The sequence below is a fragment of the Hippoglossus hippoglossus genome, chromosome 5 (assembly GCF_009819705.1).
Source record: "Hippoglossus hippoglossus isolate fHipHip1 chromosome 5, fHipHip1.pri, whole genome shotgun sequence".
In the NCBI taxonomy this organism is placed as follows: domain Eukaryota; kingdom Metazoa; phylum Chordata; class Actinopteri; order Pleuronectiformes; family Pleuronectidae; genus Hippoglossus; species Hippoglossus hippoglossus.
Genome location: NC_047155.1, coordinates 18023535 through 18044920, shown reverse-complemented (window position 1 = coordinate 18044920; position 21386 = coordinate 18023535). Strand labels below are relative to the sequence as shown.

The following is a 21386-nucleotide window of genomic DNA, read 5'->3' as shown; positions in this document are numbered from 1 at the left end:
TATGCATGTAGGGATTTGCAGGGTAACATTTATGAATACTTTTGAAGGACACTTCCTTAACCTTATTAACAATCAAATATTTGTAAGGAAGCATCCAACCTTTTATCAGATGTCATCAGTTTAATAAGACTGTTTTATAAACTGATAATTAGAAAAGAGAAGGCAGGAGATCCTAAATGATTCATGTTATAATTATTGTTATTATTACTAGTAGCTTTCTAACACCACTACTACTAATGATAATAACAAATAACAGGAGACTGGGGACGGTGCCGTCCCCCGGAACCTTTCTCCCGCTCTGTTGACAACCGGCGCGTTTAGACGTTACACCGTGTACATTTCCCCTGAAACTAGCGAACTCATTCAAGGGTCTGTATCCGAAGGTAAACGAGCCTAACTTGTGAAACTACTCAGGAGGACTTTGTGGTATTGACATTTTACGTTTTCAAAAAGTATATATAATGTCTGAATGCTGATGGTGGGCTTCTAATAGTCGTCTCTGTGCGGTGTTTTTTTGGTTAGCTTCAGTTAGCTCGCACGCTTCTTCAGCATCGCAGCTAACCCTAGCTAGCTAATCACCCGGTGTCACGGCGCACTTAAAACCAAACGCTCGTCCCGGTCGTGAATATCTGAAACTGATCTGATCTCATATGCTTCTTCTTCTCCGTTCGCAGGTGCTGTGTTTAACCGTAAAACATGTTTCTGACGAGATCGGAATATGACAGGTTGGTGCAACTCAAACTGCTTTGTCATTAGTTGAGCGCCTCTCGGTGGGAAGGAGCGAACTGTGGAGAACACACTGGTGTTAGGATGTTTGCTGTCAGGCTGTCGTGACTCTGAAATGATGAAGTGCTTTGGTATCAACCCTGGGTGTGATCTTGTATTTGTGTGGTGCTAATAGTTTGCTAGAAGCAAATCGCCCCTCAGCGAGTTAGTTTGCTTTCACTTTCGGTACAACAGTTTTTTTTATTCTACATGGAAAGCTAACTGAGATATAAACTTTGTGGTCCAGTGGTGCTCAAATCAATATACACCATAAACGCTAAAAATGTATTAAAGTGGGCGGATTTGATGTTAAGCTTTAAAAATGACAGTGCCATCTGCATTTATTTGTTTGTCTTGTTACATTGTTGTGCAGTGTTGAAATAATAAATCATCAATAATAAATATAATCTGTGCCTGTTTTGCAGAGGTGTGAACACATTCTCTCCTGAAGGAAGATTGTTCCAGGTTGAATATGCCATCGAGGCCATCAAAGTAAGTATCATATCATGACAGTCCACCTCTGTGTGGTGTTGTATACTGCCACTTGTAAACAAATGGCCCGTCTGAAACTCATACACTGCTGCTCCTCCAGTTGGGCTCCACAGCCATTGGTATCCAGACAACAGAGGGGGTGTGTCTGGCTGTGGAGAAGAGGATCACCTCTCCCCTGATGGAGCCCAACAGCATTGAGAAGATTGTGGAGATTGACACCCACATTGGTAAGTGGGAAAGAAAAGAAAATCAGGATGCACATAAAACATTAGTAATTGTATTCACACTGTGTACTAACTGATAAAGTAATTTTGCTGGTCGTAATCACAGATGAGTTTAATCAATTCTACTCTAGTTGTATTATTTCATAAAACAGAAAATCTGAACTGTATTAGAAACTTATTTTGCAGCAATTCCATGTTAATGTTTATTTCTAAGAATAAAATCATAAAGGGGCATCCCTAATTTTTTAGAATTTCGCTTTGAGTTTTTGTGCTAAACACAATTAAACACAACTATCTAATTTGATTTTTTTGCTAAGAAATTTGCCGACCTTTGTCTTTGCTCCTACCAAACGTCATGAGCAGAATTCTGCTGGAGTTAAAGTAGATTTTAATAAAGTTTGAGAGCCCACTCATATAAAATACATGCAGAGCTTTCACTTCAGTGGTATTATAAAGAGAAGGCCTGACAATCATTACTAAAATTACATTGTTTAAATGAAAATATACTGTGACCTTCATATAACATTACACATGTATACAAACAGATCAGTGGCAATGATTGAATCCACATTCTTACTTGTTAATATTCCCTAATTAAATGTAGTATGATATTAGACATCTCTCTGTATGCCAGTGCTCATTCATGTGTTAGACAACAGCATCTCAAGGTCATGCTGTATCTTAATTTTCTCTTTTGCCGACTCAAAGGTTGTGCCATGAGTGGCTTGATAGCTGATGCTAAGACTCTAATCGACAAAGCGAGAGTGGAAACACAGGTATGAAGTACGAGTCCACTGAAATCTAAAACCACTTCAATGACTTTGTGTTTAACCTGAAATTAACCAGCATCTATTCGTCCTCAGAACCACTGGTTCACTTATAATGAGACGATGACAGTGGAGAGTGTGACTCAGGCTGTGTCCAACCTGGCACTGCAGTTTGGAGAGGAGGATGCTGACCCTGGTGCCATGGTCAGTCGCTCAGCTTGTCTCACTGATTCGAACTTCAAATGTAATGATGTTAGAGTCAGGTAACCTAACTGTGTATTTCTCTCTCCCCGCTGCGCTCCTTTGTGCTGGCACCTGTACAGAGTCGACCATTCGGTGTGGCACTTCTGTTTGGGGGAGTTGATGAAAAAGGGCCTCAGCTGTATGTAAAGATTTGTCCTCTTAAATATTCAAAACCGAAAAAAGTTACACATTTAACGTTAAGTCAGACCACTGAGAGTCTCTGATCTTAACTTTGTAAATGCAGGTACCACATGGACCCATCAGGAACCTTTGTGCAGTGTGATGCACGGGCCATCGGCTCAGCGTCTGAGGGAGCACAGAGTTCTCTGCAAGAAGTCTACCACAAGGTATCAGCTCCAAGTTGTCACATTTCTAAGCTGCTGTCTTGCATGTAAATTCGTTTTTTATTGACAGAGATCATGTGAAACTGAAATGTTTAGAACTTCCTCAACCTTTGTAAGAAGTAAATCACCAAAATTGAGGAGTTTCATCTTTTCTGTGTCCCCCTCTCTCTGGCTAACTGACAGTCCATGACATTAAAAGATGCCATCAAGTCATCCCTTACCATTCTGAAGCAGGTGATGGAGGAGAAGCTCAATGCCACCAACATCGAGGTTTGCTCCTCCTTTCTCTCCCAGTCCCTGAACACTTGTTTCTGTTAACCCTTTGTAGACATTGGAGAGGTGGAATTTGTGTATGTAAATGTATAGTGCAGTTTGCAAAGGACTGTAAGAGTTTAAATCTATCTTTCATGAAGGATTTCTCTGTCTCTGTCTCTTCTGTAGCTGGCAACAGTTGAGCCCGGGAAGACTTTCCACATGTATTCCAAAGAGGAGCTGGAAGATGTAATCAAGGACATCTAGAGCAGAGAAGACTCTAAAAGTCTTTGTTTGAGTTCTGGACAGAGGAGGAGAGGATGTAAATTTACACCTGGGCTGAATGTCTCAACACAACCACAACTTCTCATCAGGACATTCTCCTCATCTTTTTCGATTGCATACGAGGGTTATCTTTGTAACGTGTTAATTGAATTCTTCTTTCTCACGATCTGTACAGTCCTGTACAGGAGTCTGACCAACACAGAAAACGGGGGGGGCGGGGCTGGGGCTATTTTTTTGTTATAAATCAGAACTACAATTAAACTGTTGTATTCAGAAAGTGATGTGATTGCTTTTTTTTTGTGTGTATTTCTTGTGTTTCAAGAATGCTAGTCCCCTGACCCCATTTACATAGTTTTCACGTGACTGAAAACTATGAATATCCAGAGTTAGTCAATACAGTTCAAGTATTATACTTTGTTAGATCACTATTTTTATCACTACACACAAGATTAAATAGTCATGTGCAAGAGGGTGCATACACGCTGTAAGATCTTCTACCACAATTACAAGTTGTTCTCCACCTTTATTTTCCAGGTTATTAATGGCTTATTATTAACCTGTAAAGCATTAGTCAATTGTTTATAGATAATAAATGTATGGCTTCACATAAGGTAGCACCAGTTTCGATTGAATCACCTTAACTTAAAAGGTTGTACTTCTTTTAACCTCCAACATTTTATTACCCTCAATAAATAATGAATCTTCTCTTTGAGGTCACTGAGTTATGCTAAGAAGTGTGTGTACTTTTTTTAACCTTAATCTAAATTTTAGCTACACTTCAGTACAATTCAACAGCACCACAAGTTACAGCCTCCATTACATTACTGTTAAAATAGATGGAGCATGATTGTAATTATTATGGGAGGGATTCTGCATTATACTGTTCGTTTTATCTAATAAATTAGCAAGTAATTAGAGTAATTTGCTGACTGTTCAACCCTTTCCCTGAAGTGCACAGTCAGTATTTTTACTGAAAACTACCAGTGGTATTTTTCCAACTTCACAGACTGTAAACAACTCTAACATCAGATTAGGTCTTCTTACTCATACATGGCTGCTGAACCATAACAACCAAAGCATTCTGGGATGTTTTTAAGTGGCTAAGCACAGCTGTTGTACTCCTGTGATAAGTCATTTCCCATTAATAAAGGTGGGGTCGGTGTCTAAAATACTCCTACACAACACATTACGGTCAGAGTCAAGTGGTTGAGCCAATGTCGAGAAGGACAAAGTATTCTCATTCTTTTCTCGGAAGATTATTATGTATTATGTATTCAGTTACATTTTGGACAATTTTGTCAATATTGGGGCTCCAAACACAAGAATTGTTTAAATAACTAACTTAATCTTAAATATTAGAGAACAGAACTAGTAGGTTGGAAAACACTTATCAACACTTAACCCCTTATTAATCAGTCAGAGCTGGTATGTAAACTTGTTTAATGACACTATAATGTAGTTCTAAGCAGATGCAAGTGGTTATCTATCTATCTACCTTTCTATCTATCTATCCATCAATCTACCTTTCTATCTATCTATCTATCTATTTGTCTATCTACCTTTCTATCTACCTATCCATCAATCTACCTTTCTATCTATCTATCTATCTACCTTTCTATCTACCTATCCATCAATCTACCTTTCTATCTATCTATCTATCTACCTTTCTATCTACCTATCCACCAATCTACCTTTCTATCTATCTACCTTTCTATCTATCTATCTACCTTTCTATCTATCTATCTATCTATCTATCTATCTACCTTTCTATCTATCTATCTATCTATCTATCTATCTATCTATCTATCCATCAATCTACCTTTCTATCTATCTATCTACCTTTCTATCTATCTATCTATCTATCTATCTATCTATCTATCTACCTTTCTATCTATCTATCTATCTATCTATCTATCTATCTATCTATCTATCCATCAATCTACATTTCTATCTATCTATCTATCTATCTATCTATCTATCTATCCATCAATCAATCTATCTATCTATCTATCTATCTATCTATCTATCTACCTTTCTATCTACCTATCCACCAATCTACCTTTCTATCTATCTACCTTTCTATCTATCTATCTATCTATCTATCTATCTATCTACCTTTCTATCTACCTATCCACCAATCTACCTTTCTATCTATCTACCTTTCTATCTATCTATCTATCTATCTATCTATCTATCTATCTATCTATCTGTTACCAGTAAATGAATAATATCTTGCACAATGTTTGTTCTGTTTCTTGGAATAATAAACTCAAGAAATAAAAAAGTTTCCTATAGTAAAACTTCTCGCCGTGCATCGCGCGGTCTTTCCACCAGGGGGCAGTTGAACACGGGACATTTGACAAGTTAGCGTGAGGGCGATTCCTGCCGACCAATGAGCTAGCGGGTTATTCTGGCGCTGACCAATCCGGTGGCGCGGTGGATGGGCCGTGATTGAAGAGGCGTTTGGTGACGGGGGGGGGGGGCATGTGGAGCCAACTCCGGCCGCCGAGTCTGTCGCTCAGAGTGAAGTTGGTCGGCCTCGTTGTAAACATGAGCTCCGCGTGTTGTGTCCTGGGGCTCGGGCTGTTGTTGTCGTGTGCAGCGGCGGCCAGAGGTTTCTCTCAGGCCGGAGGAGGAGCAGGAGGAGCAGGAGGAGCAGGGCTGCACAGGGAGTTCGTCCGCAGGGATGTGGAGCCGCAGAGTTTCCAGAGGTCCGAGCTCTCCAAACGCAGCGCGGGGCTGAATGAACAGACCTGCACAGCGCTGCCTGGAGGAGACCCAACCCTGAGCAACAACACCCACACTGTAAGTCTCATCCAGGCGTCCACCCATTACTAAACTGCCTGAGGACGTGACGTTTGAGAGTCATCAGGTCTGGACCAAATATCAACATCAGTACATATCAATAATTATCACCATAAATTGTTTCTGTTAAGTTTAAAGACTGATTATGAGCCAACACTTTCTGAACAGCAAAGCATATGCAATATATTAATTTAATTTGAACTTTTGTTATTTTGCTATTGATGACAATTTAATATTGAATTATTGCCTCTCCAGATAATCCTCTCCAGGCAACACTGTCAGTTTCTGCTGTCGACAGCAGTCTGTGATGTGACTCCTGCAGTAAATACTGTCAATAAGAGTTAAAGGGAATAATCCATTTTAGAAACTGTTTCCATCATCAACGAATTGAAAAAGTTAATGTTCATGCATTGGAAGGTTTGAGCCTCTCAAATGCTATTTTATTATCAAATGTTTATTTATTAATTCATATTTTCAGCATTTCCATGTCTTAAATTGTTGTTAAATTCATAGATTTGGGTACTGGACAATAATAACAACAATGTTAATAATAATAGTTTGATTAATTCACTCTCTATATGAGAAAATGAAAAATCTTTCAATATTTTCTGACATTTCATAGAGAAAAAAATTACTGGATCAAACAATTCATTTAAAATGACAATAAACGTTCTAAATATTTTCTCTATTAATTGTCTGTCCATCCATTTGGAAGAACAATTATATCAATTATTATTACAAATTGCAGATACATTTCTCAGTTCAAACATGTGCATGTGCTCCATATCCATTGGTAATGACTTCAGTTTGCTTGTTTTGTGAAAACAACAATTTACGGTCACAAGTGACAAAGAAAACTGCAGATCCACAATCTGAGACCACACAATGTTTCACAATCTACTGTGACAATAGTTGCTGATTTTCTATTGATTGACTTATTGTTTCAGCTCTGTCGGTTACACTCATTGAAATAAAACGAGTCGTCAGTCCAGGTCAGATCCATGGAGCCTGGTGTGATTCTGCTCTGATGCACCAATGATAGTGATAATATTCCTCAAAAGTAGAAGCTCGTCCAAAACTGACCCAAAAATCTTTGATGATATCAACACAGCCCCCTCTCCTTCATCCATTTCAGCATCCTCTCAACTTTGGTCCCACAATAGATCAAACAACACCTGCTGTTATTTCAGTCATGAACATGTTGTAATTGGAAGCACAACAAGAACAAGTCTGATGTCCACAGGAATGTTCAAGAATACTTGATCCAAAGCTAAAGTGCTCCACGGGACAAGTCTTCGTGTGTGTGTGTGTGTGTGTGTGTGTGTGTGTGTGTGTGTGTGTGTGTGTGTGTGTGTGTGTGTGTGTGTGTGTGTGTGTGTGTGTGTGTGTGTGTGCGTGTGCATTGTGGTCGGTGTGTTACATCACTTCTGTGGCTCAGACACCTGGAGCAGCTTCTGAGCATGAAAAGGATTTGGCTGCTCACAGAGAGCAGACTCCTCCTGTCCTTTCTCCCTCACAAACACCCCCTCCTCCCTTTCTTTTGAGGTCTGCTGAACTTAATCTCAGCCTCTGTGTTGACTCCAGTCTGAGTTTTGGACAATCCCACACGGCATTTTGAGCGTGTAGATTAGCAGCGTAAACTCCTTATGTTATAATTAGCTCTATAAATGAGCAGATCCAACAGGTCTCACTTCCTCCTACCTCTCTTTTTGTGCTATTTCAGGCCTAATAGGCTACACAGGAAGCGTTCTGGAAAAACAACCTTCCGTTTCTTTCCTTTTTTTGTTGGGATGTTTGTGTGTGTGTGAGGTTTATTTTTGCTGACTCAGTCTGGGATACAGAAACTAACTTGCTGTTTCTTTTTCTTTTTTTTCCTTCGGACTCCATCCCATCCTCTATCCCCCGTGGCCAAAACAAACGTAGAGGGGGGGTGGGAGGGTGAAGTATAGCTGGGTCATGGCCAAGCTGCTGGGAGAAAAGCAGCAGAGTTTATGTTCCGCACAGAGAGAGAGAGAGAGAGTTAGGAGGAGTATAGGTTTGTTGATATGCAGGGGGAGACGTCCAATGAGATCAACAAACTAGTAAAAATAGAGGCAATATAAATTTTAATAAAATAAACTTTACATTTTAATACAGCACTTTTCAAAACAAAGTTACAAAGTGCTTTACAAGACACAGATAGTTATTTGATGCTATTAAAAGAGGGTGTAACGTTGTGATTGATGATTCAAGCAAGCGTATCTGCGGGACCCTTGCTACCATGGCTCCGTCCCCTCAGATCGTTACAGCACAGACTCTTGATCCAAATGCACAAGATGTTAGCGTTTGTATCTGGAATAATTTGGCTTCCTTCGTGGATGGTGGGAGGAAGTGGAGACACGTTGTCCATCCCTGTATACAGTCTATGACTGAGATATTTCACTTTGGACCACAGTAGAGGACAGACAGCCTCTAAAATTAATAATTTCTGCTCTCAGTTGAACTTATGATGAGCATTCGATGGCACTATTTCCAAACACTATTAATCTCTTCTGGTTTCCCTGAACAGTAATAAGGGAACGGACATGAACACAGCCCAGCTCGTATCCCAGCCCGCGGAGCTTAGCCTGGGTCTGCACAGCTTCGTGTGTGAGATCAGAGCCGAGCTGCTTCATCTACTCTTCTGAAGTTTTATGTGTGTAAACACGGCCGAAGCAGAAAGGTTAAAACCCCCGAGCGGAGGGAATAAGGAGCTCATTGTATTGGCGCCTGAGCTCCGAGAGAGGACTTCACTGAGCTCCCAACCACTGTTAGCGTGTACTACTGAGTCTGCATGCATGCATGTGTGTATCTGTGCATGTGCGAAAACGATTGAAAGTTGACTGCACCTTAAATTCCACAGCGTCATGCGTTGAGCTGCGGACAGAGATTACAGAGGCCTCGTCAGAGCAGATGTGGACCCTTAAATTCAGCATGTGATATGAGGTCATGTCTGGTTTGTGAGGCAGCGTCTCTAACCCTGTCAGACATTTATCTTTTATGATTAATTTCGGACCTATATAACCTATATATCTTTTCTTCTCTTTACCATCTCCTTCTATCCATTTGTCTTAATATCACCGAACAGGACAGGGTCATCAGTCCTCCAGTTAGATAGAGGTTTTCACTCACTCACACGACTGTCTCAGCTTTGGCTCAGTCAGCTGACCTGCTTTATCAGGCAGATTGTTTGGGTTCCAGTGCCCCTGTAGCCAGTCCAGTCAGCATTTGTCCAGTGGAGGATGTAGGGGAGCAGACTGCTGGTTAAATGTAACACAGATGTAGAAGCAACCGGCCGAGAAGAGACAGGACACAACATGAAACCTGCTCACCTGCAGTGACCTCGGAGGATATTGACACTGTGACCAGATCACCAAAATCCTATTTTTTATAATTCGATTTTAGGAAGTCATGTCCTTGTATATGATGCAAGAGTCGTACTTTTACTGTCCTGCTCCTTTTTGCATTGTTTGCTTTTTTGATACAATATGGTAGAGACTGACTGACATTGGATTTCTGAGGCTGATGATGATATCAATATTCGGATACTTAAAAATCTGTTGATATTGTGTTGGTTGAACTTTTAATTTGTATCCACTTTATCCATTAATTTAAATTTTTTATAAATTATATTCACAATATCACAAATTATTATTCAGAAAATAACCACTGACAACTAAATACAACCAAATATTTAGAAGTAAGACACTTTTAATGAACATAAATACTTTATATTGGTGCATTGGAGTTTGCATTGGCAAACATAAACACAAATACCTATTGGATTATTGGCCAATCAATATATGAGTCTGGCTCCACCAAGAACACTGGTTTAACTGTGTGAGACTGTTGAGCAGACAGGACTCTGTTTCGTGGTTATTAAAAAAAAAAACTGATCTGCACATTGCACAGATGACGGCAAAGTAAGAAGCTGTCAAACAGTGTGATTCAGCTTCCAAACAACAGATGGATGCAGCACGGCTGTGATGAAATTATTCCTGTAGAGCAGGGATGGAAAGTTGTGTTCACTCTCTTTGGACATGCAGGAGTGAGCCACTTTTCCACTGGACCTATTTGCAAGGAGCTTTCCAGAAGGCAGATCCGGGCCTCTCCTGTGGCTTTATGGAGCGGTGCACAGACTCTCCAGGACCGGGCTCACCTTGTAAATATCTCTGCCCCGCCAGCTGAAGAAAGGCGGGGGTGGAAATCTTCTTTTGACTCCCAACAATGTTGGCTGTGGATGAATATGTTGCTCAAATGGCCGAACACTTGGACGTTACTCTGGATCAATAGACTGGAATGTTGTTTGCAGCCGGTGAAGTTGTGAAATCTTTAAACTTTACCTCTAATATCATGTGGCACATTTTGTTTTGAAACTTTTTTTGTGTTGTGTTTGTAGTCAGAATAGAAGACCCTTAGTCTACATCTACTGTGTGTGTGCGTGCGTGCGTGCGTGCGTGCGTTCTGGCTGTGCTCGGGACATCATTAATTGTTCTCTGGCCCCAGCTTTGTCATTTAGGCAGGAATGTAGGTCACACATGCAGAGTGCATCCAAATGGCCGAGTTACTTTGGACACTAAGGAAAATTCATTCTGTCCGCTCGGCTGCTGTCTCTCCTGCACAATGAACGACAGAAACACACACAAGCTCTCTCCTGTTTCTTGCATGTCAGACTAAACTCTGCACTTTTTAGTGTATTTTTGTTCCTCACGCTACAGAGTGAGAGATACTGCAGCAAATTCCCAAATAATCCTCAGTCGGGCCACATGGGTGGTACTCAAATGTTTTGCTTGATTTTTTTTCTCTAAAAACCTCCAGCTCTATTTGTTTTTTCTCCCGTTTCAGTTCACCTTCAAAGTGAGAACCATGGGTTCACTGTCGCTGGCCTGGGTGGGAGATGGATCAGGGGTGAGCTTGTTTAGATGTCTGATATTACAGAAACTAAACCTTTCTCCTCGACTGTGAACAAATGATGTAACACCTCATCTGCCTTCAGGTGCTGCTGGTCCTGACAACCTTTCAGGTGCCGGTGTTCATGATGCGCTTCGGCCAGTCTAACCTCTACAGGAGGTGAGAAATGCCTGATGACACACTCAATGGCAATGGAGCTGTACATTTATTTACTATGTCCTCACTGTTACTTTGTCTCTGCGTCAGTGAAGACTATGGGAAAACCTTTGAAGATGTGACTCACCTGATCAACCACACCTTCATCCAGACTGAGTTTGGCATCGCCATCAGTCCCGACCACTCTGGGAAGGTGAGTTTTTCCCCATGTGAACGCAATAAATCATAAAACCTCTCAGCACCACTCTGCTGTTGGCAGAGCTCCTCCCTGATTGGTTCCTGTGTGTTTGGTTTCAGGTGATCCTGACTGGAGTCGTGTCAGAGATCGGCGGTTTTCGACTGTTTCGCTCGCAGGACTTTGGCCTCACCTTTGTCCCGTCAGATCTGCCATTTGAGCCCCTCATCCAGATGCTGTACAACCCCGGAGACTGCAACGCACTTCTGACTCTCAGTATCACGGTAGCAGCCTTAATGACCAAAACCTGTTTGCAGAGTTTTAATAAAGAAACGTTAATTCAATTAAAACCTACCTCCCTGGATTAAGGATTTATATTTCTCTCTATAATATTCTTGATTAATGATAAATGAAAACAAATATTTTTTTTTTTTTACTGAATAAGCTTTTTCCCCTCCAGCTGGACCTGTGGCTGTCTGAGGACTTTGGCGCCACCTGGAGGAAAATCCATGACAGTGTGTGTTTGGTCAGATGGTGAGAATCATCAGTTTTGTATTGAAATTAAAAATGCCCTGAACTTGTGGGTTCTAGTTGTAAAATAAGATATTTGTAATGAAGAGTTAAGACAAATATTTGAAACAATAAGTATATTAAAGGAACTGTAAGAATACCCCAAAAAAAATCTTGCTAGAGCTCCAGAGTGTGAGGAAGGAGACGTGTCAGTATAATTAAATTGTTTTTATTATTTAAAACCACAAATATATCCTCTTATGGATTTCAAAACCTCACATAAAACAGTGGAAAATTGTTGAACCGTGATGAGAGGGGGCTGAACTTTATATTCTACCATTAAAATAATAGGAGTGGAGAAAAAATCCATACTGACATAACAAATGTGTTGTTGCCATTGAATAAGCAATGTGAGACCTCTTCTTTTGAATTGGGAACATACATTATTTCATAGAATAACTCATTGTGATGCATTAACTTTACTGTTGTAATAATACAAAACATCCCTATCCCTATATTAACTCTGACCACCGACTTGTTGGCCCTGATACAGAGACATGATTGTTGTTCTCTGCAGATGGAAAAACACATCTTTATGGTCCATGCAGTAAATCAGTAAACAATAAATCTCACCAGAAAACAATGACATTAAACACACTTTATATCTGGGGAGTGGAACATTTTAAAATCCTGCTCCTCCTCCTTCCAAACAGATAAATCAGACTACGCTCCCTTTCACAAAAAGAACAAACACACAACCTTCTCCCCTCTCTGGTCCCATCTTCTGTTAGAGTTTCATATTGAATATTTTTCCACTTTCTACATGTAGTTTTTAATTTGTGTGTGATTGTTGGATAGTGAGAAGAACACGAAACCCGTCCCTGCTTCCCACATGCGCATCTCTGTTCCTGTCGTTTGTCGGTTGGTGTTATTCCAGCTGTCTCTCTCATCACAATTCACGTCACTCTCCTGACTCTGGTTGCATTTGAGCATCAAAGTTCACACAAGGTGGAAGTGTCAGCCTGCGGTTGTTAGCGCTGCATTGTGGGAACATTGCGATAGCTCCGCCTGACCACAGCTGTCATTTAGGCCCGGGCCTAAATTGACTGCAGAGCGAGGGAGCCGAGGCTGCTGTCAGCACGGATCATGAGTCAGCAGCGACATTCTTATTCAGCCCACAGCCGTTGAACCAGCAGAATCTTTTGCAGTGTGAAAACCTTCGTCCCCTTTGGCAGCGAACAAAGCCAGGGGGAGGACTTGGAGTGCGGCCTGGGGGTCGACGTGAGCCCTGCTCGCACAGCACTTGGAAGAAACCGCAACTCTAATCTGTGATCTCGATAAATTCCACAAGCACATTTGAACTCAGCAAACTCCTTCACTTTGTCCTTTTTCTCACATACAGGGGTCCAAAGAACAGCGTCTTTTTTACGACTAACTACAACGGATCATGCAGTAAGTGAGGATAAGTTGACCCCCACGTGTACATGTAAGTTAACACATCTAGTAACCCTGCCTTCTTCCCGTCAGATGAGAAAGGAATGCTGGAGTTAAGGAAGACATCAGACTATGGCCGAAGTTTCCAGACGATCGCAACAAGAGTTTACTCTTTTGTCCTGGGAGGAAAATTTGTTTTTTCTTCCATCATGACAGGCACAGTATGTCTGCTTTCCTCTCCTTTAATATTTTTTGAAGAGAAGAATGTGTTTGTCTCTGTAAATCTGCCTCACGCTTCACACATCCCTCTGTTTCTTTATGGACATATATGGTAACCATACACATTTAGACACCCAGGAACATTCTTGTACAAAGTTTTTCCTGCACTTCCACGTTAGTGTCAGCTTACCTAAATTTAAAAAACACGTATTTTCTCGCATGAAACAGCCAAATAGTTAATGACCTGGTTTCCACCTGGCGTGAACATGATGCAAGGTGTTAATGCATTTAGTATGAAAATGCTTTGTGATCAGTTCAGCCCGACCACATCTGGAGATGACTTAACTTGACATATCTGCATATTCCTGGCAGTGTTAGCACAGTTAATGAGTCCCACTTGTTTCCCATTTTGATGTGTTCCTCAAACCACATATATGAAACTAAATAGAAACATTTGCTTCAATATTTACATCCAAATTCTACAAAGTTGTAAAGGATCAGTGATTAAAATGTTGTCCCCTCTGCAATATGTTTGCGGTGTGTGTGTGTGTGTGTGTGTGTGTGTGTGTGTGTGTGTGTGTCAGGGTACAGAGCGTATGATCCACGTGTCAGTGGACGGAGGGGAGGTGTGGAACATGGCCCAGCTTCCCACAGTCAACCACGAGCAGTTCTACTCCATCCTCTCAGCCAATCAGGACATGATCTTCATGCACGTGGACGACCCTGGAGGTCAGAAAAAGCAGATTGATGTGGATGATGACAGTGATGATGGTTACATCAGTTAATGATGATAACATAGTGTCACAAACGTAGACTCCAAATATGTGTGTGTGTGTCTGTGTATCAGACTCTGGTGTTGGAACCATCTACGTGTCAGACGACAGAGGAACCGTGTTCTCGAAGTCTCTGGAGCGCCACCTCTACACAACCACAGGGAGTGACACTGACTTCACCGTGGTTACTTCGCTCAGGGGCGTCTACATGACCAGTGCACTCACAGAGGGTGGGCAGACACACTCTACACTTTCAATTTACATTTTTAAGTGTTGACGCATTTCAAATTTTCTGTTTTATATTCAATGACAATTAATTTCAAGAGACACTTGGTTATTATTATTATTTATGGTAATACAGCTGCAAAGCTGGAGACGTTTCTTTATTGATACATTTATGTAGAAGTGGAAAACTCCTAGTTTACAAGTATGAGAATGTGTCAATTCAACACACTTGCAAAGTCACATTATTCTTTCCTATGTTTGGTGTTCTATTTTTTTTTCCTATTAATTTTTACATATTTTTTGTTTTAAGCATTAAAATCTTAGAGCATCACCCTGCATCATCATGCATATCATATATGCAATGCTTTGGGCAAATTGCCAGAATATGTCTAAAACTAGTGTTTTATTGTTTGCAGTGAAGCAGCTAAACAATGCGAAAAACTTCAACTCTTTTGGTTGTCATAGTAAGTGAAGCTGTTTTGCAGATGGTGCAGTGGAGACAGTGATCACCTTCAACCAAGGAGCAAGGTGGCAGACGCTGCACAGACCTCAGAACAGCCACTGTGACACTGAGACCAGCACGAACAGGCCAAACAGAGTAAGAAAAGTGGCTTATTGTTCAGATTGACATATTTGTCCACCAGTCTACACTTAGTAACACATAATGACAAATAGAGCACATGTTTTTAGAATGTTTTTAGTTTTTGAAATCTCCTGTTTAAATAAGTATTAAAGTGTAACACTTACAAAACCATCTCAGCAGCACTCATATCAATCTGTCCTTTATGGTAGAGGAGAGCTCAGATTTAAAGCTCATAGAACTTCTGTGCCTGAAAACGGTGCAAACACTTTCCAGCCAATCTAACAGAGCTTGACAGGATGTGTCAGGAGGGAAAGGATAAAAGATTCTGTAAACCCAGGTGTGCAAAGCTTTCAGAGACTTACATGAAGACTCAAAGATCTAACTACTGCCAAAGGGGCTTTTAAAAGTTATTTTTGTCAGAGAGATGTCTGCTTTTGATGTGTTTTTAATTAAATCTCCAGCACAATAAAATGAGCAAGATGTGGACGCCTCCGAATACTTTCTGAGGCCACAGTATGTAGTTTAGTTGTGATGTGTAACACACACTAAGTCTCTGCCTGGTATGTTCCCAGGCCAGAGGCAGCTTTAATACATGAACATTTCAACAGCCTCAGTCTCTCAGTGATGTTCACTCTCATCGCTTTGACTTCACAGTGCAGACTTCACATCCACGCATCCTACAGCACCACCATGAAGATGAACGTCCCCATGCTGCCTCTCTCACAGCCCAACGCTGTGGGCCTCATTCTGGCCCACGGTAGAAAACGCACAAACATGAAGATCTCTTGATACAGAATCATTTTACCTCAGGGTCAAATGTCTCACAGCATCGTCTCCCCCCCCCCCCGCCCCCCTTTTTCTCCAGGCAGTGTTGGAGATGCAGAGTCAGCTCTTTCCCCCGACGTGTACGTGTCTGATGACGGGGGCTACTTGTGGCTGTTGGCCCTCGAGGGCCCTCATCACTACGCTATCCTGGACTCTGGAGGCCTGCTGGTGGCTGTGGAACACACCAACTCACCTGTCAACCAGATCAAGTGAGGATTTATTATCTTTCAAGAGCTCGGGCGACAGCCTGTAGCCGGAGGCGTTATACTTGTAGTCTGATATCTCAAAGAAAACAGTAAAGGAATTTCACAAATTTGGTGCAAATGTTCACTTGTAGTCACAGATTAACCGATTAGATCTTACTGGCCAAAGTTCACAGTGGCCTCATAAACCATGTTTTTGGACTCTTGAATGATATCTCATGTCTGCCTTTCGGGAATTTCTTCAAATTTTGGCTGGTTGTCACTCGGACTTAAAGTTGAACGGATTCGATTTTACTGTTCAAAGGTCACAAAGACCTCATACAAGCAGTATTAAGATATTGTCGTTTTATTTAGCTTTTTTTCCTCTGTTGTTTTTCTGTTCGTGCTCTCTCTCCTGCCTCACTCCTTGTGCGTACACCCCCTCAGGTTTTCAACAGACGAAGGGCAGTGCTGGCACACATACAACTTCACCAGCGACCCTTTTCACTTCAGCGGTATGGACAGTGAGCCCGGCTCTCGCTCCATGAACGTCAGCCTGTGGGGCTACAGGAACGACTTCAGTAAATGGGTGGTGATCACCATAGACTTCAGGAAGCTCTTCACCAGAGACTGTGAGTGTGTGGGAGAAGACGGATGACGGTCGGTTGGTTTTAAGGCCAGTGTTTGATCTCTTAGACTCAATGTGAATGTTCCTGTGTGCAGGTACTGAGGGGGACTATGTACAGTGGCTGGCTCACTCTGCGGACCCCAGTGGATCTAATGACGGCTGCGTGCTGGGTTATAAAGAAACCTTCTTGCGCCTGAGGAAAGACTCTGTGTGTTGGAACGGGAGGGACTATGCTATCGCTAAGAAGCTGTCCACCTGTCCATGCACAGTGGATGATTATCACTGGTACGTGAATGTTCCCTCCATGTCCTCTTTGGAATATTGTGCAAGGCGGTGAAACTCCAAAATACTGTGGTTTCATCCTGTATTTAGGGTGAATTAAGTGACACTGGCCACATTATATCTTGTGTGTGCAAAAGAAGCTTTTTAGTTATCATAAAACCTGGCCTGTGCTGTTTATTAAATAGATATTGGACATACTTTTAATGTCATTAAAACATTGTTATTAAAAAAAAAACATAGAGCAATACAAATTTAGTTTAAAATGTTATTTGTTACCTTTACTGAGCAACACTGCCCTCCGCAGCCGCTTGTGATGTCAACGGCTGTTGGGACCTGTGCCGGAACAATTAGGTGGTCTCACTGAATATTGGAGATAAAAGCTGTTTTTTAATCACCTTCAAGTCTTTTTAAGAATTCTTCAGCATTACCCCTCAACTTACTCACTTCTCAGAGGAGATTTTATCTGGGAATGAAAGAGGTACCATTCTATTCTATTCCAAGTCACTGAACCATCAACTTCATTTCAAGCTGAAGTGAAGATGAAAAAAGGTTTTTGATTGAAACGTTTAGACCAGATGGTTTTTTTTTTCTGTTAAAGATTTATACCCTCAGTTGACCTAGCGTTGTCTTGCAGTGACTTTGGATATTACCGACCGGAGAACAGCTCGGAGTGTGTGGAGCAGGAGGAGATGACAGGCCGTCCCCTGGAGTTCTGCTTAAACAGGACCACCGAACAGCTACAGACCAGTGGGTGAGGACGTCTGTGTTTTTTGCTTGGATATTTCTAACGCTGGCTGGAAACTGGCTGTAAAACTTTTAATTCAAAGCAGCAGTTCAGGAACCCAAGAAATTCCAACTTTTGTATGTACTATAGTATTGTAGTGCTGTGTGTTCTCTGCTGTACTTGTGCTTCTACATTTCCCTCCTTCTTGCCTTCAGTTCTTTCTCTCTTCATCCATTTAGCTACCGGAAGATTCCTGGAGACCAGTGTGAGGGCGGTTTCCAGCCGGAGAGGAAGGAGACGGACCTGAGGAGGCTGTGCACCAGCAACGTCCTATATTCCGATTCTCTGGTCAGTTCTGCTCACGCGTCGGCTGTACTGTCTGCTTGACTTTATACACTGCACGTGCCTGTAATTGGGGAAAACATCTGGCTCAGATCGGGTTGAACACAAAAAGCAGACTGCCTGTCGGGGTCGGGCTCATTTAGTTTTCTCTCAGTTCCAACAGATCTGCGCTCTACTGTGCAGATCCTGATGACAGTGATACAGAGTTAGAGGTGGAGCCCAATCTATTTATTTGACAGATAATATCAGCTGCTATGAGCCTTTTACAGACATATCGGTATGGGCGTCCATGTTTGGTGAGATGCACTGATATGAAACTTTTATTATGCAGAAGAAAACAATGCTGAAAAGATGTGCATTACATGTTTTACTCCCTAATATTGGCATCAGCCCCAAAAATTCCATATCAGGCTGTAGTTTGAGGGTTGAGCAGGATTATTTCAGTTACTGTGTATTTTAAATAATGACCCACTCTTGCCTTATCATCCGTTATGAGTATCTTTTCATATGAGGGGAAATACAATTTCAAAAAAGACTTTGTCATGTCAGTGATGCTGTGCGTTTCTTCTTATTGGTTAACCATGTCTCTTTAACTCTAAACAGACTGAGACCAGTTCACCAAACGCTGCGGTCATCGTGATGGTTGTCTTATTGATCCTTCTGACCAGTGGTGTTGCTGGTGTTTGGCTGGTTAAGAAATATGTGTGTGGAGGACGGTGAGTTAACTTTGTTTCATCTTTCCACAGACACACACTCAGACAGACACACACTTGGACACACGGATAACGACTGCACATAGTTCTCCCCTGTTTGTTTCTGATGTGAGCTCTCGTGTCCTCCTCAGGTTTCTTGTGCACCGATACTCGGTGATGAGGGAACATGTGGAAGCGAATAAGATCGAGGGAGTAGACGATGTCGACACTCACTACATGGAGACAGGAAAAGCACAGTACAATGAAGATTCAGATCAGGTTTCTGGTATTATCCAAAAGGCCCCTTTGTAAATATTAAGACATTGTGATTATTTATTTACTGTATTGTTTGTGTCTCCTCACAGGACCTCTTAGAATAAGGCTCCTAAAGACTACACGTCACGCAGTCTTTCACGATGCCTGGGCATTCCCGATGCTCCCACATGCTGATTAACATCTGCTTCTCACTTCTCGCTATCCCCTGGTGGCTGGAGGACTCAGCAGCAGCGGGGGGGGGGGCAACTTTTGCAATTGCTTCCTTGTACAAGTTGAGGCTCCCACAAAACAACGTCAAACCGGTAGTTTGGGGAGGGGGTTAAACCCAGCGCAGACCGGAAGAAAGCCTCTGGGTTCCCCGGAGAGCCTTTTGTTGTCTCTGTCACAAAGAGTTGTGTAAAGACCGTTGAGTCTGAATATGTGCTCTGTATGTTTCCTTTCACGCTGACCTGAGAAGAGGCGGCCTTTCATATTGTGATGCACTGCAGGAAGCACAATACAGAGGCTCCGACTTGGATAAACAGTTACAGAAAATGTTCTGAAGAGTTAGGGAACAGCCAAGTGAGAGAACAGAAACAAGTCTAGTCAGTATTTTAGTTGAGAGATTTTTTTCTACTGTCAGTGAAGTGTTTTTTTGTAAATCTAAGTTTATAAGATTCAGTCCTTTTGTGCGTGATGGGCCATTTTAACATTCATTTTGTCAGTTTCGCCAAGAAAACAACTCTCTATTCTCCTCAGTTACTTTTAATGAACTAGTTGTTTAGAAATCACAAATTACAAGATGAATTTTGCCAATTAAAAAAAAGGATAGTTAGAGTCTCTAACCAATGTTACTCTTTAGTTTTTAGTGAAACTTTTGGAATAAATGTTAAAAGAGCCTGACTTTAATGCAAAGATATAACAAGTTTTTATACAGTGCAGCTCAACACAGCCAATGTTTTCTCTTCCCCTGTATGTGTGGTGAAAGGAAAGACTTGAATTATTGCCAAAGCACTTTTATCGTTAAACTTTAAAAACTTTTGAGGGGAAACTTAACTTTATCCCAGCGTTGTGTGAGTATGATGGTAATGCTAATGCAAACCCTTTACTTGAACTCTGATATTTTTTGCTTAACTGGATGCGTCAACATGTTGCTGTTGTGTTATTTGTATTATTATGCATTTGTCTAATAATTTTACAGCAGGTGAAGGCATAGTTATCAAGTAAAGAGCCGTTGGCCTTTCTTCTATCACTAAAGACATTAGAAAAACAGTTACAAAATGCCAGTTCACAATCACTTTAATATTAACAGTATAAACATCTCCAGAATTATAATGACTCAGATTTTTAAAGCTAATATTTGCCAGTATTTTCAGTTTTTTGTTATAGTGGTGAATCCGAAATAAATAATCTCCCAGATGTTGCAAAATATCCAAAATAATAAAATGTGTTATTGTGTGAGGTGGCCACTTCAAACGTATTCTGTTCATTAAATGAGTTTATTTCCCTTTAGATAAGAGTTACAATTGGCTACCTTTTCTATTATCAATGTTAGAGCTGTAACTTCTGACACATGCAGGGCTTATGGCCGATGCTTGTATTCTCCAGCAGAGGCAATAACATCCCAGCAAATAAGCTAATATAATAAGCCGGCCTGATAGAGGCATATTCTCAAGGACCGTTGGGTGGACTCGCGTATGAAAGCAAACTCATATGCTTGATGCTTCTTTATTTACACAACTGTCAGTAAGAACAAACCCAGATACTAACTGGATCCGTATATTTGCACTGTAGCTACAGATCTGTGAAAAATGTTGCACCTGTTCCTCCTTGTACATCTTTTTTGTAAAAATGCTCGGGCCATGAGTTGTGATCTTTATTCTACCTTTTCTTCACTGTTTTCTTGGACATCAGAGATGAGTATCCCTGAACTATTCTGTAGCACATTTGTTTCATAACAATGTTTGCATTCATTGAATTAAATAATACTATCTCTTTTACATCATTTGTGTTTGGGTTTTTGTTCATTTAACTCACTGCATGAACTAAGTTTCTCTAAGAAATCTGTCCTGGTCCAACAGGGAACTTAGTGCACAGCCCCTGAGATTGGCCTCTGAGTGATGGAGGAGACATCTTGTATCCAGTAGTTAAACTTTTGAAATCAAATCAAACAAATCTAGCCGGGTTATCTGACTTTTTGTTAAATAAAAAGACCACAAAAAACATTTTTACATATCTTTTTCATTTACATCTTACATCTTACAACAATGAGTGG

At 41.1% G+C, this 21386-nt stretch overlaps 2 protein-coding genes and 1 long non-coding RNA gene across 5 annotated transcripts; 2 read left to right on the top strand and 1 right to left on the bottom strand.

Moving 5' to 3' along the window:
• Positions 1 to 276: 276 nt before the first annotated feature.
• On the top strand, positions 277 to 3649 carry psma5 (proteasome 20S subunit alpha 5). 2 transcript variants are annotated; one of them, XM_034585441.1, is made up of 10 exons: positions 277 to 383; positions 675 to 725; positions 1191 to 1257; positions 1358 to 1484; positions 2190 to 2257; positions 2345 to 2452; positions 2572 to 2630; positions 2736 to 2838; positions 3019 to 3105; positions 3277 to 3649. In XM_034585441.1, exons 2-10 carry the CDS (start codon positions 697 to 699, stop codon positions 3352 to 3354), a joined length of 726 nt encoding a protein of 241 aa, XP_034441332.1. In that variant the 5' UTR covers positions 277 to 383; positions 675 to 696; the 3' UTR covers positions 3355 to 3649. The 2 variants fall into 2 exon arrangements, with proteins under 2 accessions (XP_034441332.1, XP_034441333.1); XM_034585442.1 differs by having other exon boundaries at positions 301 to 426.
• Positions 3650 to 5852: 2203 nt separating this feature from the next.
• Positions 5853 to 20305, top strand: LOC117761491 (sortilin-like). 2 transcript variants are annotated; one of them, XM_034585434.1, is made up of 20 exons: positions 5853 to 6177; positions 11041 to 11103; positions 11192 to 11265; positions 11353 to 11455; positions 11560 to 11721; positions 11898 to 11971; positions 13350 to 13399; positions 13475 to 13602; positions 14185 to 14329; positions 14448 to 14603; positions 15084 to 15196; positions 15836 to 15938; positions 16047 to 16215; positions 16636 to 16820; positions 16912 to 17101; positions 17733 to 17849; positions 18062 to 18170; positions 18768 to 18880; positions 19009 to 19135; positions 19222 to 20305. In XM_034585434.1, the coding sequence occupies exons 1-20, from the start codon at positions 5857 to 5859 to the stop codon at positions 19234 to 19236; spliced, it is 2517 nt and encodes an 838-aa protein (XP_034441325.1). In that variant the 5' UTR covers positions 5853 to 5856; the 3' UTR covers positions 19237 to 20305. The 2 variants fall into 2 exon arrangements, with proteins under 2 accessions (XP_034441325.1, XP_034441326.1); XM_034585435.1 differs by lacking the exon at positions 19222 to 20305 and having other exon boundaries at positions 18768 to 18915; positions 18947 to 19056.
• Positions 6759 to 13028, bottom strand: LOC117761493. Its single transcript, XR_004613837.1, has 3 exons — positions 12386 to 13028; positions 9643 to 9652; positions 6759 to 6772 (listed from the first exon to the last, which is right to left on the bottom strand). It is a non-coding gene; the product is annotated as an uncharacterized LOC117761493 (long non-coding RNA).
• Positions 20306 to 21386: the final 1081 nt, after the last annotated feature.